This window comes from Mesoplodon mirus (genome assembly GCF_964341445.2).
Source record: "Mesoplodon mirus genome assembly, chromosome: 12".
In the NCBI taxonomy this organism is placed as follows: domain Eukaryota; kingdom Metazoa; phylum Chordata; class Mammalia; order Artiodactyla; family Ziphiidae; genus Mesoplodon; species Mesoplodon mirus.
Window position 1 is genome coordinate 41,077,510 of NC_138988.1, and position 22,233 is coordinate 41,099,742.

The window sequence follows — 22,233 nt, forward strand, 5'->3', positions numbered from 1 at the left end:
AGTGCCATAAACAAATCTCTAGGAGAGGTGGTACAAGCAGCTATTTTACTTATAATTTATATGTTCTTTTCTCCATTGCAGCAGGTCCCTCATGACAGGGGCTTCCAAATGTCTCCTCGGAACATGCTCCAGCAAGTCAAAGGCAGGTCATGGCCAGTTATCAGGGGCACATTGATCCCCTCTGGAGGGCCAGCCCTGGCACACAGGGAGACCCCGGGCAGGGCTCTGTCCCAGATCTTCTCAGGACAGACACTGGGGGCGTGGGCGCATGTGAGAGCACACCCATTGCACGCCCTCCATGTTCGTTTGTCTGCAGGCAGGTCTGATCCAACTGCAGTGGTCACATGGTAAGGAAGAAAGCCCAGGAAGGTGTTTCCTGCTGCAGGTGGAAGCAGCATGGGGGTGTCCTTCTGCCGGGCCCTCGGCGCACCTGAGAGCAAGCATACTCTGTCAGGGTTGAGATGAACATGACTTCTCTAGACTTACAAAGAGGTGGGGAAGCGGGGAAGAGGAAGATAACGAGATTTAGAAATTTTTCCCATGGAAACTTCAAACTAATTCCCCTTCCCTCTATCCCCCTGAATACATTGCAGGAGTGAACCTGTTACAAGCCTGGTCCTAATTCGAGTTACGCTACTCCTAAAGGGAACCAAACAGGTGTTTCTGGAGAGGCCTCTGGCCTGGAAGGCAGGGGGTGGCGGTCAGGAGACCTGAGCTTTTGTGCTGCTCTGGTTGCTGGTGACTGCTCTTTGCCCCATCTCTCCCGACGCATGAGGGTGGCTGGTGGCCTGTCAGCGTGGGCCCTTGGCGGCACTGACCAGCATCATCTCTCACCACCTAAGACCTTCCAGCTCTTCCTGCTAGTGTTCTCTGAGGGCCACCCTGGTCTGGGCCTGGGCTGGGATCATGGGTTTTGTTTTGTTTTGTTTTGTTTTTTAAATTTATTTAGTTTATTTATTTTTGGCTGCATTGGGTCTTCGTTGCTGTGCCTGGGCTTTCTCTAGTTGCAGCAAGTGGGGGCTACTCTTCGTTGTGGTGTGCGGGCTTCTCATTGCGGTGGCTTCTCTTGTTGCAGAGCACGGGCTCTAGGCGCGTGGGCTCAGTAGTTGTGGCGCGTGGGCTTCAGCAGTTGTGGCTCGTGGGCTCAGTAGTTGTGGCGCACAGGCTTAGTTGCTCCGTGGCATGTGGGATCTTCCCGGACCAGGGCTCAAACCCCTGTCCGCTGCATTGGCAGGCAGATTCTCAACCACTGCGCCACTGGGGAAGCCCAGGGTCATGGGTTTTAAATTCTGCTGAGGGAGCTGAGGACTGGGAATTGTGGCTCCAGCGTTGTGCCCCGTCGGTTGCAGCAGGCATGTGCCCCGCTTGGAGGCTGGAATGCCAAGCTGGTCCTGGCCAGGCTGTCTAGCTCCTGGAAGGAGGAGTGTTCATTTGAGCAGCTGGTTTTCTCCCTTCCTTTGCAGGACAAGGAAGATGGGGAGCCAAAGACCAAGCAGCTCAGAGAAGGGGAGGAGGAAGGCGAGAAGCACAGGTAATGCCCCACACGCAGCTCTCTGCCCTGCGCTCTCCTCCAGTACCTCTTGGCTTCCACATCCTTCCAACTCTGCATTCAGTCTCTACCCCGTTGCTTCCTCTCCACCCCATGGCTGCCTTGTTCAGACAGGACAGTCTTACAGTTGGAACCTTCTCTGCACCCTTTCCCCCACTGGCTCTCTGACTCTTAGCCACCAGCCTTTTATTCCAGACCCTCATATTATGTCCCCTCACTCTTCTCCTAAAACACTTTGGGTGACATGGTTCTACAGCACCTGCAGAATCAGCTCCAGACTCTCCCTGGTGTGTGAAGCTCTGTCTGAACCAGCAGCCTGGGCGCCTGCTCACTTGGGGGAGTAGATCTTGATGCCCTGAGAAAGCTTATCTCGGTGGGCTGTGCTTTGAGGGGGTGCAGCAGGTGGGGAGGGGTGCTCCCCAGAGGAAGCTGGACCAGCACTCGGAAGCAGGCCTTCCTGATGCCACAGCCTGCTGTTTCCTTCACCAGTGTGAGTGGAACCTTCCCCAGGTGCAGGCCCCTCATTCCTGCCTTCTTATTCAGGAGCTGATCTCAGACGAGATGGGGCTTTTTCAAGTCCACAGGGGCACGTGTGTGTCTGTGCATGTGTGACTTAACACTTTACAAAGTGTGTTCACCCCTTCCTCACAGCAGCCCTGCAGGGTCCTTGCCATCTCCCTTATTATCACAGAAGGTGACAGCTCTGTGCTGAGAGGCTGGTGATGCTCAGTGGTGGTGCAGGGACCCTTGTCACCCTAGCACTGGGCTCTCTGGTGTCTTGTTGGACCTTAGCCCCCCCAGCACAGCATGCGGCCCTCTCTGGTGACAGAGACGAAGGCCAAGTCATTGCTCTTTTGCCAAGTGACTTCAGACTTGGGGGCTTGGGGGTGGGTGCCTGCACAATTTCCCCCATTCTGTGGTAACTGCTGAGAGACCCTTTGGTTTTCTTCTGGTTTTTTCTTAGGTTTTTGATTACTGGCTGGAGCCTTGAGTCATTTTGCAGATTCAGTTGTCTAACCAGATACAGTGTGGGGCCAGGGGTTGTGGCTGAGGAAATGAGAAAATCCAGCAGGATTGGAGGCAGGCACCCCAGGACCTCACCCCTCACCAGCCCTGCTGGAGAATCACCCACCTCCCTCTCTGCCCATGCTCCTACCCATCTGTCCAAGGAGACCTTTTTAGAATCGTGGCTGTTTTAGTTCCTTTGGCTTTCCTTATAAATTTTAGAATCAGCTTGTTAATATCTATTTTTAAAGCTTGCTAAAGGTGACTGAGAGTAAAGAGTGACAGAGGAGGACAATGATGTGTTGTGGAAACCAGGAGAGGAAGGGGGGGTGGCTTTCTGGAGACGGTGCCCCTCCCTTCATCCTAACCCATTCCTTAGTGGCCCTGTGCATGGATATTTCAAGGAGTGTGGAAGGGATGGACTATCTCATGTCAGTTCCTCTTAAAATTTCAGAACGTAGGCATCATTCAAGTGTACGTGTTTGTATTGTTGCCTACTTATTAAAAATAAACTAATACAAAAAAGAATAAAATAAAAATAAATAAAAAGTTTGCTAGAGTTTTGATTGGTATTGCATGGAATCTATAGGTCAGAATACCTTTAAACATTTTTTTATTACTCTCTTCAGGATAAATCGTACCGCATTCCCCTACAACCAAATCCCCATTGAGTGGGAGTCAGTCCCCCGAAGGTCGACTAGCATAGGCCAGGTTCTGTGGGAAGGAAAGACGAGTTCCCACCCCCAGAAGGACCCCAGCTTCTCCTGTGGGCTGGATCTGCCCTCTCCCAGCCAACCTCCCCTCGTGGTTAACTGCAGGGGCGCCCATGACTCATCTCTAACACAGCCCCCTGCTTGCTGCCTAGGTAAGAGGTGATATGGCAGCCCTGGAAACCTGGCCACAAAAAGGGGCATTAATGTCAATTGCTGTTGTTTTTTGTAAGCCCTCAGTCACTTTCTCCTGATGGCAAGTTGTCTGGTGTATGCCGTGGAGGTATGTCTAGGGTAGGGTTTGTGGCCAACAGTCGTGGCCACCCTACCAGGTGGGAGGAGAGGGCCGGCGTTGCACACTCGGTTGGGCATGGAGCGGGGGAGCGTGTCTTAAGTGCTTGAACAAGCAAGCCCCAAACCCTCAGCTCCCACAGCCGTCACCTCCCCTTGGCTTAGGATTGAGGTCTGCACCCAGCCAGAGCCGTCAGCATTCAGGGACACCCTGGGTGAGTGTCACGTAGCGGAGAAGGAACTAGGCCACGAACCTTCCTTCCTCGGGGATGGAAAACCGGTTCTCCAACTCCATGTGGAGAAAGGTCCGACCCCAGCTGAGGCCCGGCCCAGCCTTGTCCCAGTGCCCAAGCCCTGTAGGCTGGCAAATGCCAGGCCTTCTCTCATCTGCCGGTTGGGTCCCCAGGATGGTGGCTTTGCACCAGGGCGTGCTTGCAGACCCGTGACATCAGCTTGATCCGGCGGACATTGCTGTGCTCTCACGGTGATGCTCAGAGCGGCCCCTGCCCCCACTTGCTGAGTTACCTCACTCCCGCTCCAGGCCGGAATGTCCCGGCCCTGGATAGAGGGGCTGGACTGTGGCTCCATGACTCGTGCTAAGGCAGCAGCACAGAGACCCGCGGCCGCCCCGTGTTTCCTGATCCTGTTGCTCGGGACTAGGCGCAGGAATGTGGAAGAGTGAACCAAGAGAGAACTGGTATAAGGGATGTGGTGTCGTGGGAAGCCGACTCGATGTGTGACCGGGCCGGGTGCTTCCCTTCGTGTAGGGGGAGAGTGGGAGCACGGCTGGGGCCTTTCTACATGGAAGACAGTCTTCATCTTGTATGTTGTGATCTCCAGTGCCTCGAAAGCCTTTCTCATTAAACCTGTTCTGGGGGAAGGTTGTGGTCCACCGTGAGGTGAGGAAACCACAGTTCACACAAGTGAAGTGACTCATCTAAGATCTCCCAGCTGAGAGGGAGGGGAGCGGCACTGGGACCCCTGCCCCATCCCTGTCTGGTGTGCAGGCAGGGTGGAGAACACTGAGCTCATCCAGCTGTCATGTCACGGATGGGGAAACGGAGCCCTTCCTGTCCTCTGCGTGCGAGCTCCCCGGCAGGCCAGGCAGGCCTGGTTCCGTCGCACCGCCTTCACTCTTAGTGCTGTGGCCTTTGTCCCGTGTCTCCTCTTGGCTGGGGCTGGAGGGGTGGGCATCAGGGCTGCCGACAGCTGTGCGGTGGAGAGAGAGTGTTTCTCTTGGGCAGCCTGCAGCTGGCATTCTGCAGCCCAGGGCGGCCCCCAGAGTGGTCTGAGGGATAGACTGGGCCCCAGGAGAGTGGGGAGCAGTGAACTGTGCAGGCTCCGGGCCCCGCCACCGCCTGGGCCCCGACAGCCAGTGTGGCCACTTCAGTTCTCATCTTGTGGGCCCTTTGGGATTTAGCTTAGCTGCCATAAACCTTTACTCCACTCCTCTTTTTAAATTTAAATTGATATTGAAAGTACTTAAAGATTTTTTCAATTGTCGGAAATTTAGTAAATCCTATTAGCCTGTATCTGTGAATATCCTTCTGTTTTGTAACCTTTTTCACATACCGTATCTTGATCATCTTTTGATAAATATGCTTCCATAAAATTCTCAATGGCTGCTTAGTATTTCTTTGAGAGTGCCATAAATAATTTTTCAGTCCTTGAGTTTTGGCATATCAGCTGTTTCTACTTCTTTAAGTGCCCATCAGCTATGCATTTTCAGGTGGATTGGGGGCAAAGCTCAGCCTGTAAGTTTATTTATTTACTTTAAAATTTATTTTCTTTTATTTATTTATTGGTTTTGGCTGCGTTGGGTCTTCGTTGCGGCGTATGGGCTTTTCTCTGATTGTGGTGAGCGGGGGCTACTCTTCGTTGCGGTACGCGGGCTTCTGATTGTGGTGGCTTCTCTTGTTGCAGAGCACAGGCTCTAGGCGCACGGGCTCAGTAGTTGTGGCTCATGGGCTCTAGAGTGCAGGCTCAGTAGTTGTGGTGCACGGGCTTAGTTGCTCCACAGCATGTGGGATCTTCCGGGACCAGGGCTTGAACCCGTGTCCCCTGCATTGGCAGGCGGATTCCCAACCACTGTGCCACCAGGGAAGCCCCTCAGCCTGTAAATTTAGAGAAGCTGGGCTGGGCTCTGTAGAGTCTTGGGTGGGAGTAGGTTCAGACCATGTGGCTCAGATGCAATGGCAGCTCCAGCTGGGCAGGGGCCTGACTTAACTAGCGCTTGACACATTCAAAATAACCAAGTGAAAAATCATTCTTAGATAATCATTGTCAACTTTTAAAATAATTAATTAATTAATTAATTTTATTTTTGGCTGCATTGGGTCTTTGTTGCTGCGTGCGGGCTTTCTCTAGTTGCGGCAAGCCGGGGCTACTCCTCGTTGTGGTGTGTGGGCTTCTCATCGCGGTGGCTTCTCTTCATTGCGGAGCACAGGCTCTAGGCGTGCGAGCTTCAGTAGTTGTGGCACATGGGCTCAGTAGTTGTGGCTCACGGGCTCTAGAGCGCAGGCTTAGTAGTTGTGGCGCACGGGCTTAGTTGCTCCACGGCATGTGGGATCTTCCCAGACCAGGGCTCATACCCGTGTCCCCTGCATTGGCAGGTGGATTCTTAACCGCTGTGCCACCAGGGAAGTCCCTCATTGTCAACGTTTGGTTGTTGTTTTCTATCTGTTAAATTTCTGTTATATGTTCAGAACAATCCTTTGCATACATTATTTTCAGTGGTTATATATAATGATCCATGTAATGTCCGGGTGTGTCTTTATGTATTTTATATATTTTTTATTTTTTGAGTATGTAAAGGATTCATGATTCATAATGCAAAAGGTGTTAAAGGACACACAGGGGAAAACAATCTTCCTTCACTCCCAACCTCCTAGTTGCAAGACCACCTTGAGGGCCAGCTGCTTGGCTCCTTTCAGAGGTGGCCTGTGCACAGATATTCAAATATGCTGATATATATCCCCCCAACCCCCCACATACACATGCTTATTTTTACACACGTGATAGCACACTATACTGCCATATCGCTGTTCCTCACCTCGCTCATGTCAATTTGACAGTAGTACATCTTGACATTCATTACACAAAAGTGCGTGAAAAACATCTTCCTTGTCCCTTTGGTCATGTGGCGTTCTATTGTTCATATGGGCCAAAGGGCACACAACCAGGGTTTGCATGATGCACTCTCCCCGCTAGGAGAGGGTTAGCTCCAGGAGGGGGCTCTTAATGTCTGTGTCCTCCAGAGCACCTTAGCACAGGACTCTCCTGTTTTGCAGCCTTAGACCGGGGGAGTCTGAAAGGCTCCTGGTTCTCCTCTGGCCTGGCTCTCTCCACCATCTCTGCCTTTGGCTCCTGCAGAGTTGGGGATCGGCTCACATTTCCTCAGTGTTTGGGCATTGCCTCAGGCATAGGAAGAGCCCATGCTGTTGGAATCTGTCTTCTTGCCTTATCCAGAAGATTTCAGTCCAGGTCCATTTCACACCCAGTGCTGAGCAGAAAGGGCTGTAGAGATAAGCAGTAAGATAAGAAGCCAGGCTCCTGGACTTACTAGTAACAATGCCAAGTTCATGGAGATCAAACATACTGGAGAGGCAGGTAGTAGGCTGTTCTTTGGCTGGGCCTCAACTGCTGGGGTATGTCCTGGCCAGCCCTGCCACTTGATGTACATGTACAGAAACAGGCGCATCCCTGCCACCCTGTGGGCCACACGAGGACCACTTTCGATCTGCTTGGGCAGTATTTTGAGAAGGCTTGGTAGGCCGTGCGGGCTGGGCATGGCCCAGCCATGGGCTGCTGGGCTGCTCGTTCCCACCTGCACTCAACTTACTCTCTGGGCTTTGGAGGGTTGACCGTCCCATTTTGGGACAGTCTGCCGTATTCCCCTCCTAGCAGTTAGAGAGCTCTCAGAGTTTGGGAAGGGGCTTCTGGGGCAGCAGTGTGGAGTGGGAAGGTAGCACTCCTGGGCGATTTGACCTTTGCTCTGCAGGACACCACTCTGTGCAGTGTTGATGTCCACATTCTGTGTCACCTACAGCCTCATGAGAAATGATACCTTTGATTTCCATATGGAAGCCAGTGAAAGCATGACCCTTTCCATCCTGTCTCAAAAGCTTCAAAGCTGGATTTGAACCCAGGTCACACTGTCGGAAGGCCAAGGCTCTTGTACCCTCTCCCCCGAGCAGCTTCCTCGTTCTAAAATGGGGATAGCAGAACCAGCGTTTGGCTCTAGTGGCCTCCAGCAGGGTGAATTCCAGATGCCAGTGCCTGCCTGATGAGTGTAGTCACATCCCACCCAGTCTCCAAGAGCTGTGGCAGTTCCAGTCACTGCAGGGGGAAGCCCCCAGGACGGCAGCCTGGGCCCACCTCGTGACCCTCTTGTCTTACCGTTTGTTTCTTGGCTTTCCTGTTGTGTCTCAAGTCCGGTCTTCTTTTGGATTTTTTGTTTTGAATCTTTCCATTTCCTTGCTGTTATCTTGGTAATAATATACTCTTTTCCCTTTTAGTAGTTTCCACAGCGGTACAACATACATCCTTAACTTATCAAAGTCTAATAACAAGTCACATTTTACCATTTCCCATACAGTGCCACGACCTCAGAACACTTTAAGGCCATTTACCTCTCTTCCTGTCTTCTGTACCGTTGTTGCTATATTTGAAATCCCACAAGTCATTATTACTGTTTATACAGTCAATATTCATTTAAATTTACCCACATATTTACTCTTTCATGCTTCTCAAGGAATGCATTTCATTCCTTCCTGAGTTCCATGCTTCCATGTGAGATCATTTTCCTTCAGTCTAAAGCATTCCCTTTAGTGTTTCTTAAAGAACAGATCCTCTGATGACTAATTTTCCCAATTTTTCTTTATCCGGAAAAGTCTTTCTTTGAAGGCTGTTTAACCTAGCTTTATCATTCTGGTGTGACATTTTATTTACTTTCGGCCCTTCCCATGTATCTCTCCATTGCCATATGATTTTCATGGCTTCTGTTAAAAAATCAGCTGTCATTTTCAGTTTCTCCTTTGAAGTTTGGGTGTCTTTGTCTAATTTAAGAATTTGTCTTTGGTGTTAAGTAGTTTGACAGTGATTTGCCTAGTTACGCTTTTCTTTAGAGTTCATAGAGTTTCTTTAATCTATGGCTTGATGTTTTTAATTAATTCTGTAAAATTTTCACTCATTATCTCTTTAAATATTGTTTTTGGGGCTCTAATTACATGTATGTTAGATCTTTTCACCATGTTCCATATGTTTCTTAAGTTATTTTCTGTATTTTTCAACTCTTTTACTTCTGTCCCTCAGCCTGGATATTTTCTGGCTTATCTTACAGTTCACTAATCCTTTCTTTAGCAGTATCCACACTGCTGTTGAACCCATTTATAGACTTATTAATTTTGATTCTATTTTCACTTGTAGAATTTCCATTTGATTGATTGTTACAGTTTCCAAAATTCAGATATCTCTGCTAAAATTCTTGATCTTGTGGTATACCTTCCTGAACTTTTAATAATTTCAATTAACTTACATTTCATTTCTGATATTATATTCCAATATCTAGATCTCCTGTGAGTGTATTTCTGTTATCTTTATTTTTTTCTCTTGACTTTGATTGAATTCTGGATATTGCATATGAAAAGTTCCAGAGGTAATTTGGGATTTTGAATAGTTTATTTTCCCCCAGAAGGAGTTTATTCTAGCTTTTGGCAGGCATGGATACCCTGACCTACCCTTTCAGGACTGATGAAGAGGCTTCCTCTCACTGAACACAAATTTTTGTCTCTTCAGCCTCATGAGATTGCAGGAAGCTCTGCTTGGTCTCTCGGCTTTTCAGTTTCTGCTTGTAAAAAGACAAATGCTTTAAGGGGAAAGAAATGCCCAAAGCCAGGCTCACCTTGTTGCACTTCCCTTCTTTCTGTGATTGCAGCCCCTCAGGTCCTTGTTGCCGTGGTAATTCACCAACACACAGATTTTTTTAAGTTTGCAGAAGGAGGGAATTAAACCTTGTTCCTTTGTTAGAAAGGCCAGGCCCCAGAGCAGAACCCAGTGCCCCATGACCTCTCCAGAGACGTTTGCCATTTGGTGGTAATGGGGGTGGGGTGGGAGGAACAGTTAATTTGGACATTAGTGAGGGTCAGTCTCTTCACTCTCTCTCAACAGACTGAACCAGGGAAGGACTTGAACCTAGCTTGGCAGAGCTCGACACACACAGCATAGCCTTCTTGTTTACAGCTGTGAAAATCGGAGCCCAGAATGGGGCAGTTCCACAGTGACTGGGACCCAGATGTTCTTGAGTGCTTGACCAGTGCTCAGCTCTAGGGGAGAACAGGGGACAGTGGCCGGCGGGGCTGCCGGGGGTGCTGGGGGTGGTTGCTGTGCAGCCAGCCCACCAGATGCTGCTGCTCTTTCCTGTTGCTTCTGGCCCCTCCCTGTCTCCTGCTGGGTCCTCCCTCATTCCGGCTAGTCTTCTGAAGCCTGGGCAGCAGGGGGTGCTGGAGGTGTGGGTGCTTGTGGTTACTGCTGTGAGCTCTGGGTACAGCTGCCACCAGACTCTCCTCTCTCTGATCTCTTACAAGGCCCTGGAGCCAGTTTCTGAGAGTGACAGTTTTTTTTTTATTCTCACTAATCCCCACAGTTTTCTTCCCACAGCCAGTTTCTCTTCCGCTTTTCTCCCCACCCTGTTATAAACGAAAGTCAGTGTACCGATCATGCCCCACTTTCTCTCCCAGTGCCTTAGTGACTTGGCATTTACCTCCAGGCATTAGGGGATGGGGGACAGGGTGGTGTCCCTGCTCCTTAGAGGAGGTAGACCCTGGGAGTAGGCAGCAGGCTTCCTCCACACAGGCCATGCTGGTACTACTCCCAGGCACACAGGTTTAGCCAAGCCCCAGGACTGCAGGCCCTGGGGGGCCTGGCAGAGGGCAGGGGGGCAGGTGAAGCTGGTGAATAGGGGACTGATTTGGTGTCAGGAAACCCCCAAGTTCAGACCACTGTCACTTGCTAACTGTGTAGCCACAGACACCTCCTGCCTCACTTCTGGAAAAGCTTGTTTGCCCAGGGGCTGGAGAAATCAGCCACACATTTCCCTGGCACAGACAGAGGGTTCCGTAGATGACAGACCACAGGAGGCCTCCTGTTGGGAAAATGTTCCCAGGACTTCTGAGGCGCCAGCAGTCCTGAGAGGGCTCAGAAGAGGTAGTGGGGAAGAAAGAGGACCCACATCCCAGTCCCATCTGTCTAACCAGTTGGGGAGGCCACTTCTGCCTCCCCCAGGGCCTAGATGGTCTGTCCCAGTGTCTCTGTCTTGCCTTTATTAAGCAGCAGCCCCCAGGAACTCTCTCTTTGCTACCCTGTGGAGTTAGCCAAGGGCCCGTCCTGCGGGCAGGCTGCTGTGTGTGGGAGTCGGGGTTTGATGAGCTGCTGAGCCAGGGAGGCCCCCAGTGAGCACTTGGTACAGCCAGCCCTGCCCAAGGAGACTGCGATAAGAGGAAAACAACACCACGGTCGCTGGTCAATCCCAGTGTGCCGTTCTGACTCCTTGTGGCCGCTCCCCTTTCAAAGACGAGGTCGTGGGATCTGCTCTGGTAGATTTAAAAAACCCCTTGCAGGGACGAGGTATGTGAACTTCTCATGGCTGTCCAGGTGCATTGTGGCTTTCCCAGCCTTGCACACTGTCATGCCTGTTCCCTCAGCCCTTGCTGGCCACTCCTAGCCACTACCAGACCCTTGCCACCAGTAGCTGAGGCTCCAGGGCACGAAGGCTCTGAGGAGCAGGCGGGGCTTGGGGAACCAGTGGGTGACCACTGGCTTCCTCTTTTAGGAGTAGCTCTGGCCCTGGCTTGGAGTCACAGCTTGCCTTGTCTCAGATGCTGCGACCACTGCTGTATGACCCTATAAAAATGGTGCAGTCTCTCTGACCCCCGGTTCCCGTGACTGCCAAATGGAGATAATGCTGGAGAGACATCCAGTGAGTGCTCTCTGTGCACCCCTGACCCCAGCTCTTGATGAGAACCTACGGTGCAGGTGGGGCTTTGGGAGAGCACCCAGCCCAGCTGCTAACTGGAAGATGAGGAGGCTGAGGCTCAGAGAAGGGAGCCTCTCACAATGAAGCTTCTGTTCCTGTGCTGTCCCCCTTCACCAGGTCATCTCCAGAGAGACCAGAGGAAAGTCAGGAAGTAGCCAGCTCCTATGGCTTCATCACATGCCAACCTGCAAGTGTGTAAGGTGAATGAGACTGTGTTATACCTTACTTCCTCTCTGCTTGTTCTCTCTGCCCTTTAGGGAACTCAGGCTGCGGAACTATGTCCCAGAGGATGAGGACCTGAAGAAGAGAAGGGTGCCCCAGGCCAAGCCAATCGCAGGTAGGTGGGCTGCATCTCCACCTCTGCTCCATGGCACTGTTGGTTGCCTCCACCTTGGCAGGTGTCACCCTCTCTTGGAGAATAACTGACAGTGCCAGGGCTGGAAGTTGGGCCTCCAGGACCCTCCATCACCATCTCGTGGCAGATGCACAACTAGAAGCAGTCTGGGCACTGAAGTGGCCTGTTGTGCCTGCTCTGCCCTGCTCACGCCCTGCCTTGGAGGCTCTCCAGGGACCTGTGAGGGAAGTGGCCACATCCCCTCAGAGGACTCTCCGGGCTGAGAAGTGGAAGTGGCCCTGGGGCCCTTGGACAGCAGGGGCAGGGTGATGGGTGCTGTGGGCCCTTGGAGGGTCAGAGTGAGAGACGCTGAAGATGGGCTGACCATCCAGGTCCTTGGAGAGTAGTGGGCAGGCAGACACCCGCCCGGCTTGGGGCGTGGCAGTGCCAGAGCACAAAGGATGGGCAGAGGTGTTCTCACTGGTGGGATGAAGGGCCTGGCCCAGAGGCTGCCCAGTCACACCACGGTGTGGGGAGCAGCACAGCAGCCAGAGCATCTGGCCAGCTGCAGCCTGTCCAGAGCCATCCACGCTGGAGATGCTGGGGTGCTTCTTATCATGCAGATCCCTGGCCCTGGCCATGTTTTTTATTCTTTGTTTTTATCAATTTTTAATTATATGAGTAATAAACTAATAGATACATTTATCTTATAAAAGAGTAAAGTGTTGCCCATTCAGCCACACTCCAGTCTGCCTCCCCATCCCCTTCGCCCCTGAGATTCACACACTTCCCAGGTGATCTGCTTCATGGTCTGGGCCTTGCCATGGTGAGGCAGTGGCATGGTGGGGAGAGTAAAGGCAGGACAGGGACGGGGAACTGGTCCCATGTCTCAGGGTCAGCACTTGTGGCTGGAGGGAGGTGAGGCCGGGCAGAGGGGCCATGAGGAGGCCCGGGACAATGGTGAGGGGGGGTTAGAGGAAGCCCGTGGAGCCCAAATTTGTTGTTCTTGACATCTGTCCCCACAGGGTCAGGGCCCTCCGGGTCAGGCCACCCAGAGGCCCGTTGTCCTGTTGGCAGCTGGGTGGAGCCGGGAGGTACACGTGGGCAGGACTCCTCAAGGTGGCTGCCCCCCTGGTCTTGGGAGCATAGATCTAAGAGTGGGACGGGAAGAAACGCCACCTGTGCCCTGGCCATTCCCAGGGCACGTCCTCAGAGCCCAGGAGCCCCAGGAGGGTATGGGAAAAGCCAGTCCTCAAGGCCCTTCCCAAAACCATACTTTGGATATATCCAGGCAACTGTCTCATTTCCCACCTGGGGATCCTGGGACTAAGAGAAGCACCCATGCTTCCTGGCTAGAGGTCTGGGCTCCGTCTACTCTAGCCTGCTGGCCCTCCTTCATCCCCGGATTGGCTTCATCCTGAGAAACCCAAGCCCTTCCTCCAGAGCTGCCTTTGCAGGATCTTCACCTCTAGGTAGTTAGGGGCCAAGGGGAGAGGCAGGGCAAGAAAGCCCAGACTCTCCCAGGGACCTGCAGCTGCAGTTTGCCGTATCTGGGAGAGTGGTGGCTCCTTGCCGACCTGCCTCCGTTGTTGTCTTGCGCCCTCTAGTGGAAGAGAAGGTGAAGGAGCAGCTGGAAGCCGCCAAGCCAGAGCCCATCATTGAGGAAGTGGTGAGTGCCTGGGCGTGTCCCCGTCCTCCCTTGCTCCTTCTGTGGGTCCTTTTCTCCTTCCCACCTGCTCTCTTCACACATCCTTCCTTCTCGTCACTTCTTTATTCCCTTTCTACCTCCCTGTTTCCCCTCAGCCCCCCCCTTCCTCCTCCCTTTTCTCCCCTTTTCCTACCTCTGTCCCCTGTCTTCTACTTCCCTTGGGGCTAAGCCCTTCCAGCCCTGACATGTGTCTCCTCCCTCCCCAGGACCTGGCCAACCTCGCACCCCGGAAGCCTGATTGGTGAGTGTTGCCCATGTAGGACCAGTGCAGACTGACTGGGACACTCTTGGTACTAGGCATGGGCTCCGGCTGGGCCTTTCCCAGCCTTGCAACGGGAGGCAGGCAGTGTAGACTTACAGCTACAGGAGATTATTAATGTCTGAAGTGAGTGCCGAGAAGGACGTAAGTGGAGGATGAGAGGGACATTACGGGGAGTGACACCTAAGGGTGGGGAGGGGCTCGGGCAGAGGGGGCTCAGCAGTCCCCTCCAAAAGTCCCTTCTGAAAGGGTGAGGGCCCGCCCCACCTCAGAGAGCTCCATTTGAACAAGGCTGACCGTTGCCCTCAGGGAGCCGTAGGGTAGAGGCAAGACGGTGGGAAGGGCAGATGAAGGTTTCTGCCCCAGTTCCGCCACCAGCTAGCCTGTTTCCCTTTGGCCTCAGCTCCCTCTGCAGTGCAATGGGGATGCTCATCCTTCCTGGTGCGCCTTTGACTGGGCAGAGAAAGAGGGTGAGAGAGGGCCGTGTGTTCGCTTTACCTTGGGCCAGAGGTACCAGCCATTTCCCTCTCACTTGCAGTTCTGTGTCAAGTACGGCACTAGCTGAAGGTGTTCTAATTTGATGAAACAGAAGCATGGGGCGCGTGTCCTTGGAAACCCAGAGCCGGGGGGAATAGGCTGTGTGTGCACTTCTGGAAGCTCCTGGTGGTGAGGGTGAACGTGTGGTCGAAGGAGGAGCAGGACCCCCAGCGGGCCGGGGCAAGTCACTCACTGATGGAGACCAAGGGGAACAGACAAAGAGAGGACCCTAAGGACCATCTACCTTGTACACCTTGACTCGGTCCCCTGTGTTGGGTGGGTCTGCGGTGCTAGTCCCTGCCTCACTGGGACTGGCAAGGATGGCTGGTGCTGGGTTTGGAGGACACAGAAAGAGAGCGGGAGGAGCATCCTGGCCTCAGGCACCCGAGTGTGATTCCTGATGCCGGAGGGGCTGTGGGAGGGGAAGGCCCCAAGGCTACACCAGGCCAGCCTTCAGCCTCCGGCTTCCTCCCACCTCCCTGCTCCAGGGACCTCAAGAGAGATGTAGCCAAGAAGCTGGAGAAGCTAGAAAAGCGGACCCAGAGGGCCATCGCCGAGCTGATCCGTAAGTGCGGGGCCTGGTAAGGCAGGGTTCCCTGCCCTCTGGGTGGTGGCGCAAGCACACGGCCCCTCTCCACTCCTCCTATCTGCCGCCCTTCCAGGTGAGAGGCTGAAGGGCCAGGAGGACAACCTGGCCTCTGCAGTGGCGGCCACCACCACCGAACAAGAGGCTGGTGACTCCGACTGAGGCACGCCCTATCCCCTCGCCGCCCGCCTTTCAGGCCTGTCCTATAGGAGGATGGTCTTGGGCAAGGGTAGGGGCTGGGCTTGCCATCACCTCCAGTTTGGCCTCAGAACAGTGACTCCCTGCCTAGCAGTCTGAACCCCACCCCTCCCCATGCTGTGAGGTCGGCTCCTTGTCTCCTGAGTGGTCCCCAGCGTGCTGAGTTGGGGCAGAGCCAGCAAAAGCTCTGTGGGCTTGCTGTATCTCTACGTATATATGTTATTTTGAATTTTTTTAATGTCTGGAAATAGAAACAAGCAGACCCCTGTGTATGGCAGAAACCTCCTGAATATTTGGGATACTCTGGGTTTGGGCCCCAAGACAGGGCAGCTGCAGAGGTGATGTTTAATATGAGTAAGCCCTGTGTTGGGCTGAACATGTTGAGGCTGGAGGGGTGGGGAAGGCCCAGGCCTGACCTTCTGGGTCGGGTTCTGGTCCAGTCCTGGGTCAGCGGTGATCATCTCAAAATCCTTGGATGACAGAGGTAGGCCTTACAGTAGTTTGTGGGATACCTTGGAGAGGCTCCCACTCTGGTCCTCTGTGGACCCCCTCGCAGTGAGAAGGAAACGACTGGGCCCATGAAGGGGGTGAGCTGTGCCTTGGCAAAGCCTTGACTCTGGGCCACTACAGTTTCGGGGCCCCTGGCACTGCTCATTCACATTCCACCCACAGCCCCAGCAGCCCGTCTCCCCACTTCACCGGCCAGAGCTAGACGCTGGCTTCCCTGGCACAGGGCGCCCGTAGGGGGGAGGGTGGCCCATTCTGCTAAAGACTGGGGTATTGTAGCCTGGGTTTCGGGGGTGGTCTTGGACCCTGGATCCCCAAGGTCCTGGCTTCAGGACCGTGAGCCTCCTCCATGGAGCTGGCTCTCCACAGTGACTGGCTGGCCACAAGTCTGACTCCAGGTACCTGTGACCATTTAGAGTTTCATCTCCTCCAGAATGATCACACTCTTAAGTTTCCTTCATGGTTTCCCCTTGAGCCTCCCACCCCTGCCCTGAGTCATCCCGGTGTGTTCCTCCCTCCGTGCCAGCTTCTAGTAACACAATGGCCCAGCTCTGGTGGACGGTGCTGAGGACTCAGGCGGTAGAGGTGGAGGGAGTGTGTGCACACAGACTGTCACTCATACAATAAAGTAAACAGTTTAACTTAAAATTATGCAACTCCTCTAAGAAGATAGTTCTTGGGAAGGGAGCAGAAACTGGCAGCTATGAGTAAGGGCTGAAGTGGTAGGTGGCTGACTGCTGCGGTGAGCAGTGAGACAAGGCCAGGACTGATTCCCACAAGGGACAGGGATCAGACATGCCCCACTGGTGTCAGGACTGGAGCCAGGCTCCCTCTGCATAGCCAGGGTCTAGAGCTGGGCTTCCCTTCCTGGGAATAAAGGGTGAAAAGATGCCCCCACCTCCTGGGATTGCAGTTGGAAGCAGGATGTTTGTCTGTGGCAGTGTAGGACTCAGACACCTGTGACTGGCAACTAGGCTCCCACTCAGCACCAGAGTAAGGATATCCCCACTGTATGAGAGCCCAGAGAGTTAATGAAAGATTTGCTTCTGCATTTACAACCCTGTGTGCCCTATAGAACAACGGCCCTGCAGGGAGAGAGAAAAGCAAAAACTATCACCCATGAGGGACACTCAAAAATTATAAAATGCATGAGAAAATCCAGTGCCGTAAAGAATGGCCAGCAGCCCAACAAGTGGGAGAATTTCTACTTGAAGAAAGTAAAACGATAATATCCTAACAGGCTTTAAAATGAGCATTTGTTTTATCACCAGTGAGATCAAAGAGGGACTCACCCCCCTCCCACACACAACTCAAGAACAGGGATTTGGTATAAGAAACAACTGATTAGAAGTCTTGGAAATAAAGAATATTTATTTATTTTTAAAATTTATTTATTTATTTATTTTTGGCTGTGTTGGGTCTTCATTGCTGCGTGCGGGCTTTCTCTCGTTGCGGAGAGCGGGGGCTACTCTTCGTTGCGGTGCACGTGCTTCTCATTGTGGTGGCTTCTCGTGTTGCAAAGCACAGGCCCTAGAGTGCTTGGGCTTCAGTAGTTGTGGCATGCGGGCTCAGTAGTTGTGGCTTGTGGGCTCTATAGCGCAGGCTCAGTAGTTGTGGTGCACGGGCTTAGTTGCTCCGCGGCTTGTGGCATCTTCCCGGACCAGGGCTCGAACCCGTGTCCCCTGTATTAGCAGGTGGATTCTTAACTGCTGAGCCACCGGGAAGCCCAAGAATGTTTATTAAAATAAGAAACTCACTGGAGGAGCTAAATGATAACTTATAGTCAAAGAAGGGATTAATAAATTGGAAATAAAGTTGGAGATCCAAAAGGTGGCAGAGAGAGAGAAAGAAGGAGAGAGGGGGGATAGGTTGAGAACCCTGACGTACTGGTAGCTGTCCTTTAGCTGATAGGAATTCGTTCGGGAAAAGAAAACGAGTAAAAAGGTACTTGAAGAAGGAGTAGCAGTCACTTCTGTTTCTGGCATCTTGGTAGGATGGTTGCCTGAACTGATCTTCCCTTGGAAAACAGCTAAAAATACTAGGTAAATAAATATTGACAAATGCTTTTTAAATGCATCAATGATCTGGCAAGAAAGGAAGGAATACTCAGGCCAAAAGGTAAGAGAAGCGGCAGAATGCTGAAGCCTGACCTTTGCCCTGAAGGTATTTGACAAGCCAGGTGAAATCGAACCTTGGTTTTGGAGGCCCTCAGTGCCTGGTGGGGCCCGGGCCCCAAAGGGCAGCACCCTCTGTGAACTAATAATCAGTCTGTACTCTTGGCATCCCAAGGGGAACTTGAACCCTGCGAATTACTGGAGTAGAATAAAGTCTCCCTTGAGAACTGAGGCAGCCCTCCCTCATGTGGGTTTGCACACGAGAAACCTCAGGGCAAGATTTACAGTGGTCCCAGAATGTGGTGGTCTCAGACACTTGATAGAAGGAAATGCAGATCCGACCTGAATGAATATTTATTCATCTTAGTCCTCAAAGAATCCCCACCAATAAAGTTCCAAGAAAGAGGAATAACTTACAGAAAAGTTCACCAGATATACTAGGCAACAAAGCACTCAGAGCAAAGGACATCAGAAAGAACATGGTAGCATGAGAGTTGCAAAGACTTCAGACATTAGAATTATCAGTCAGATAATTTCAATGTTTAAAAATGATTTAAGAACTAAAAGAGAAGCTTGAAAACCAGAATAGATTTGCAGAAGAACCAAAGTGATGCTCTAGAAGTAAAAATTATTATGGCAATTTAAAACCTTGTATCTGTGAATTAGAGCCAATTTGTGAATAGGAAGCTAGATCTGAAGAGGTTATCCAGAATGCAGCCAGTGTGATAAACAGGTCAGTAATGTAAAACAAGAGGCTAAGAGATATGAAGGATAGAGTGAGAAGATCCAACTTGTGGTTAGAGTTCCAGGGGGAAAAAAAGGCAAAAATGGGGCAAAGGTAATTTTTTTTTTTTAAATGACTGAACTTTTCAAAACCACCAGTCCACAGATTTGAGGTCAACAGTTCTCAAGCTGGGCAACCAAAAGACATCTGCAGTCAAATGTTCTGTCTCGTTATGGGTGGTGATTCGTTAGGTATGTTCACTTTACGAATATTCATTAAGCTTTACATATATGTTTTGTGCACTTTTTGTATGTTCATTACAGCTCAATAAGCAAGTTTGCCTCAAGTTTTTTTCACACTTCGTATTAATTATAAATTGCTGCATACAAATTACCCCAAATCTCTGTGGCTTAAAACTACAAATCGTTATTATCTGACAGTTTCTGTGGATCAGAAATTCAGGAGTGGCTTAGCAGAGTAGTTCTAGCTTGAGGTCTCTTTGAAGTAGCCGTCAAGATGTCCTCCAGGGCAGCAGCATCGCAAGGCTCGACTGGGGCTGGAGGATCTGCTTCAGGACCGTTTCCACTCCCAGGGCTCACAGGAATGCTTAGAGAAGCATTACACACACACAGTTCTTGCCGCGTGCACCTCTCCATAAGGCTTGCATGAGTGTTCACATGTGGTAGCAGCTGGCTTTCCCCAGAGTGAGCGATCCCAGAGAGGAAGCAGGAGGAAGCTTTAGGGTCTTTTATGACCAAGTCTTGGAAGTGATATTCTGCCACAGTCTATTTGTTACAAGCAAGTCACTGCGTCCAGCCCACACTCAAAGGGAGAAGAATTAGGTTCCACCTCGAGGTGGAGTCTAAGAATTTGTGGACGTATTTTAAAACCAGTACATACCTGGACACATTGTAATAAATTGTCAGAACAAAAAGACCAAGAAACAATCTTAAAATTAGAGAAGAGTATATTTTCTTTCAAAGAGCAAGCCCACAGCAAATGTCTCAAACACAGCCGGTGTTAACTGGAATGGTACCATCTGGCATCAGTGTTAACTGGACAAAAGGTAATTGTCAACTTGAAATTCTATACGCAGAGAAAATATGTTACAAGTACAAAATATTTTTAGACAAAATCAGAGGTTTTGTCACCAGCAGACTCTTTAAAAAAATATATCTTGAGGTAATGAAAATATTCTAAAATGGATTATGGTGATGGTTGTACAAGTCTGTGAATATGCTAAAAGCCATTGAATTGTACATTTAAATGGGTGAATTGTATGAGGTATATATTATACTCAATAAAGCTGTTTTTTAAAAAAAGAAATAAGCATTCTCCTTAAAAAAAAAAAAAAAAGACTGAATGTCTTTTTTGAATGAATGTCTTCAGACTGAATCCCAGATGGAAGATCTGAGATGTAAGAAGGAATGAAGAGGGCCTCCCTGGTGGCGCAGTGGTTGGGAGTCCGCCTGCCGATGCAGGGGATACGGGTTCGTGCCCCGGTCTGGGAGGATCCCATATGCCGCGGAGCGGCTGGGCCCGTGAGCCATGGCCGCTGAGCCTGCACGTCCGGAGCCTGTGCTCCGCAACGGGAGAGGCCACAACAGTGAGAGGCCCGCGTACGGAAAAAAAAAAAAAAAAAAAGAAGGAATGAAGAGAAAGAAAGTGTAAATTTAAGTAGACATTAACCTTATAAAACAAATACGTGTTGTGAAGTAAAAGTAAAACAAGAGCTACTTAGAGTACATAACAACAATAATAGTAAGTCCTGAGGTGAGAGGTGAGTGGAATTACAGCCATCTACCAAGCTCACTCAGGAAGAGAGCAAAGACTCTGGTGTACAGACAGGCTGACATTTCTAGGATAACGCTAAAAATAGAAATAGAGTGATAGAATGTACCCCTTCTTTTTTTTTTTTTTTTTTTTTTTTTTTGCTTCACCATGCAGCATGCGGGATCTTAGTTCCCTGACCAGGGATCAAACCCCTGCCCCCTGCATTGGGAGCGCAGAGTATTAACCTCTGGACCGCCAGGGAAGTCCCTAGTACCTCTTCCAAAGAAATTAAGAAAAAAAAAATGGACTGAGAAAAATAAATTATCCAAAAGAAGGCAAAGAGAGAAAAAGGTGGGACAGATAAATCCAAATATGTCATTAATTACTATTAAAGTACCTGTCCGCTTTTTTAAAAAAACTCGGTCTGATGTCATTTAAAAAAAGAAACCTAAACACAGTCTTTCAAACAGATTGAAAGGGATTAGAAAAGCTCTGTCATGCTCAAAATCAACAGAAGGAAGCTCAGGTAGCTGGGATGATGCCAGACAAGGGAGACTTTCAGACAGAAGGGTTACTAGCTACCCTGGTGTGCTGTGGAGCAGCGGGCCTCCCACCTGCCACATGTGGGAATGCTGGTTGGTAAGACCACTTTTGAAAAAGTTGAACTGGTGCACAGCCAGTGACCAGCAATTCCACTATTAGTGTCCTAGAGCACTGTTGCACAGGAGTACCAGGAGACAGGGACAGGAACCCTAATAGAAGCAATGTTCATAATAGCATACATACACACAGTAAAACACAATGAGTTACTGTTTTGACAGTGGAATACTCTATAGCAAGGAAATGAGCTATAGCCCCGTGTAAGATTGTGAATACATCTCAAAAGAAGCAAGTCAGACTTCCCTGGTGGCACAGTGGTTAAGAATCCACCTGCCAATGCATGGGACACGGGTTTGAACCCTGGTCCCAGAAGATACCACATGCCACGGAGCAACTAAGCCTGTGCGCCACAACTACCGAGCCTGCGCTCTAGAGCCCGCGAGCCACAACTGCTGAGCCCACGTACAACTACTGAAGCCCACGCACCTAGAGCCCACGCTCCACAACAAGAGAAGCTACCGCAGCGAGATGCCTGCGCACCACAACGAAGAGTAGCCCCCGCTCACCACAACTAGAGAAAGCCCGCACGCAGCAACGAAGACCCAGCAGCCAAAAATAAATAATTTTTTTTTAAAAAAAGAAGCAGGTCACGGAAGAAAAGAAGTATGAGACGTTTGTGTGATGTTCCAACACAGGCAGAGTAGAACAATATAGTCTCCAAGGATACACACATGGGTGGTAAAGTCGGCACAGAAGAGCAAGGCAATGATCCTCATCATCAGGCTTGTGGTTAGCTCTGGGAAGGGGCCTTTTGAGGTGTTGATAATGTTCTTTTTCTTGGCTTAAGTGGTGGGAATTCATTTTATTTATCTATTCATTTTATACATTTTTTGGGTTGTATATACTGTATTTCACACACTTTTAAAAGAAATTTCCAGAATTCACAACCTAAATTACTCGATAAGTATGAAGTGGAATTTTTTTAATGGCCACCTCTGCAGTTTCACTACAATGGTTAAGATTAGGACATTGAGGGGAAAGAGGAAAATCCAACAAGCTACAGGAGGAAAAGAAAAAAAACAACAACGGAAAGATTGCCTACTAATGAATGAGTTCCACTTTTCATCAATCAATGGTAGATAGTAGAAGACAAATTTTTCCTAAGTGCTGAGGAAACATAAATGTCAGTCTGCTCAATAATAAATAATAAGGGCAAGATAGACATTTTCAGGCTTATGATACTAAGTGTTTACTCTGCACTGATCTTTGCTGAAAGAACTACTAAAGGATGCTCCATAGCAGGAGG

General features: G+C 50.5%; 1 protein-coding gene across 1 annotated transcript in view; it reads left to right on the forward strand.

The window, feature by feature from the left end:
- The window catches only part of CCDC12 (coiled-coil domain containing 12), a 51,203-nt gene extending 31,329 nt beyond the window's left edge, over positions 1–19,874 (forward strand). Inside the window, exons 2-7 of the mRNA XM_082637233.1 lie at positions 1,464–1,531; positions 11,845–11,924; positions 13,529–13,590; positions 13,836–13,870; positions 14,914–14,990; positions 15,088–19,874. Coding sequence (XP_082493359.1) covers positions 1,464–1,531; positions 11,845–11,924; positions 13,529–13,590; positions 13,836–13,870; positions 14,914–14,990; positions 15,088–15,173 — 408 coding nt within the window. The 3' untranslated portion in view covers positions 15,174–19,874. The remainder of the gene's footprint in view (positions 1–1,463; positions 1,532–11,844; positions 11,925–13,528; positions 13,591–13,835; positions 13,871–14,913; positions 14,991–15,087) is intronic.
- The last annotated feature ends 2,359 nt before the right edge of the window (positions 19,875–22,233 follow it).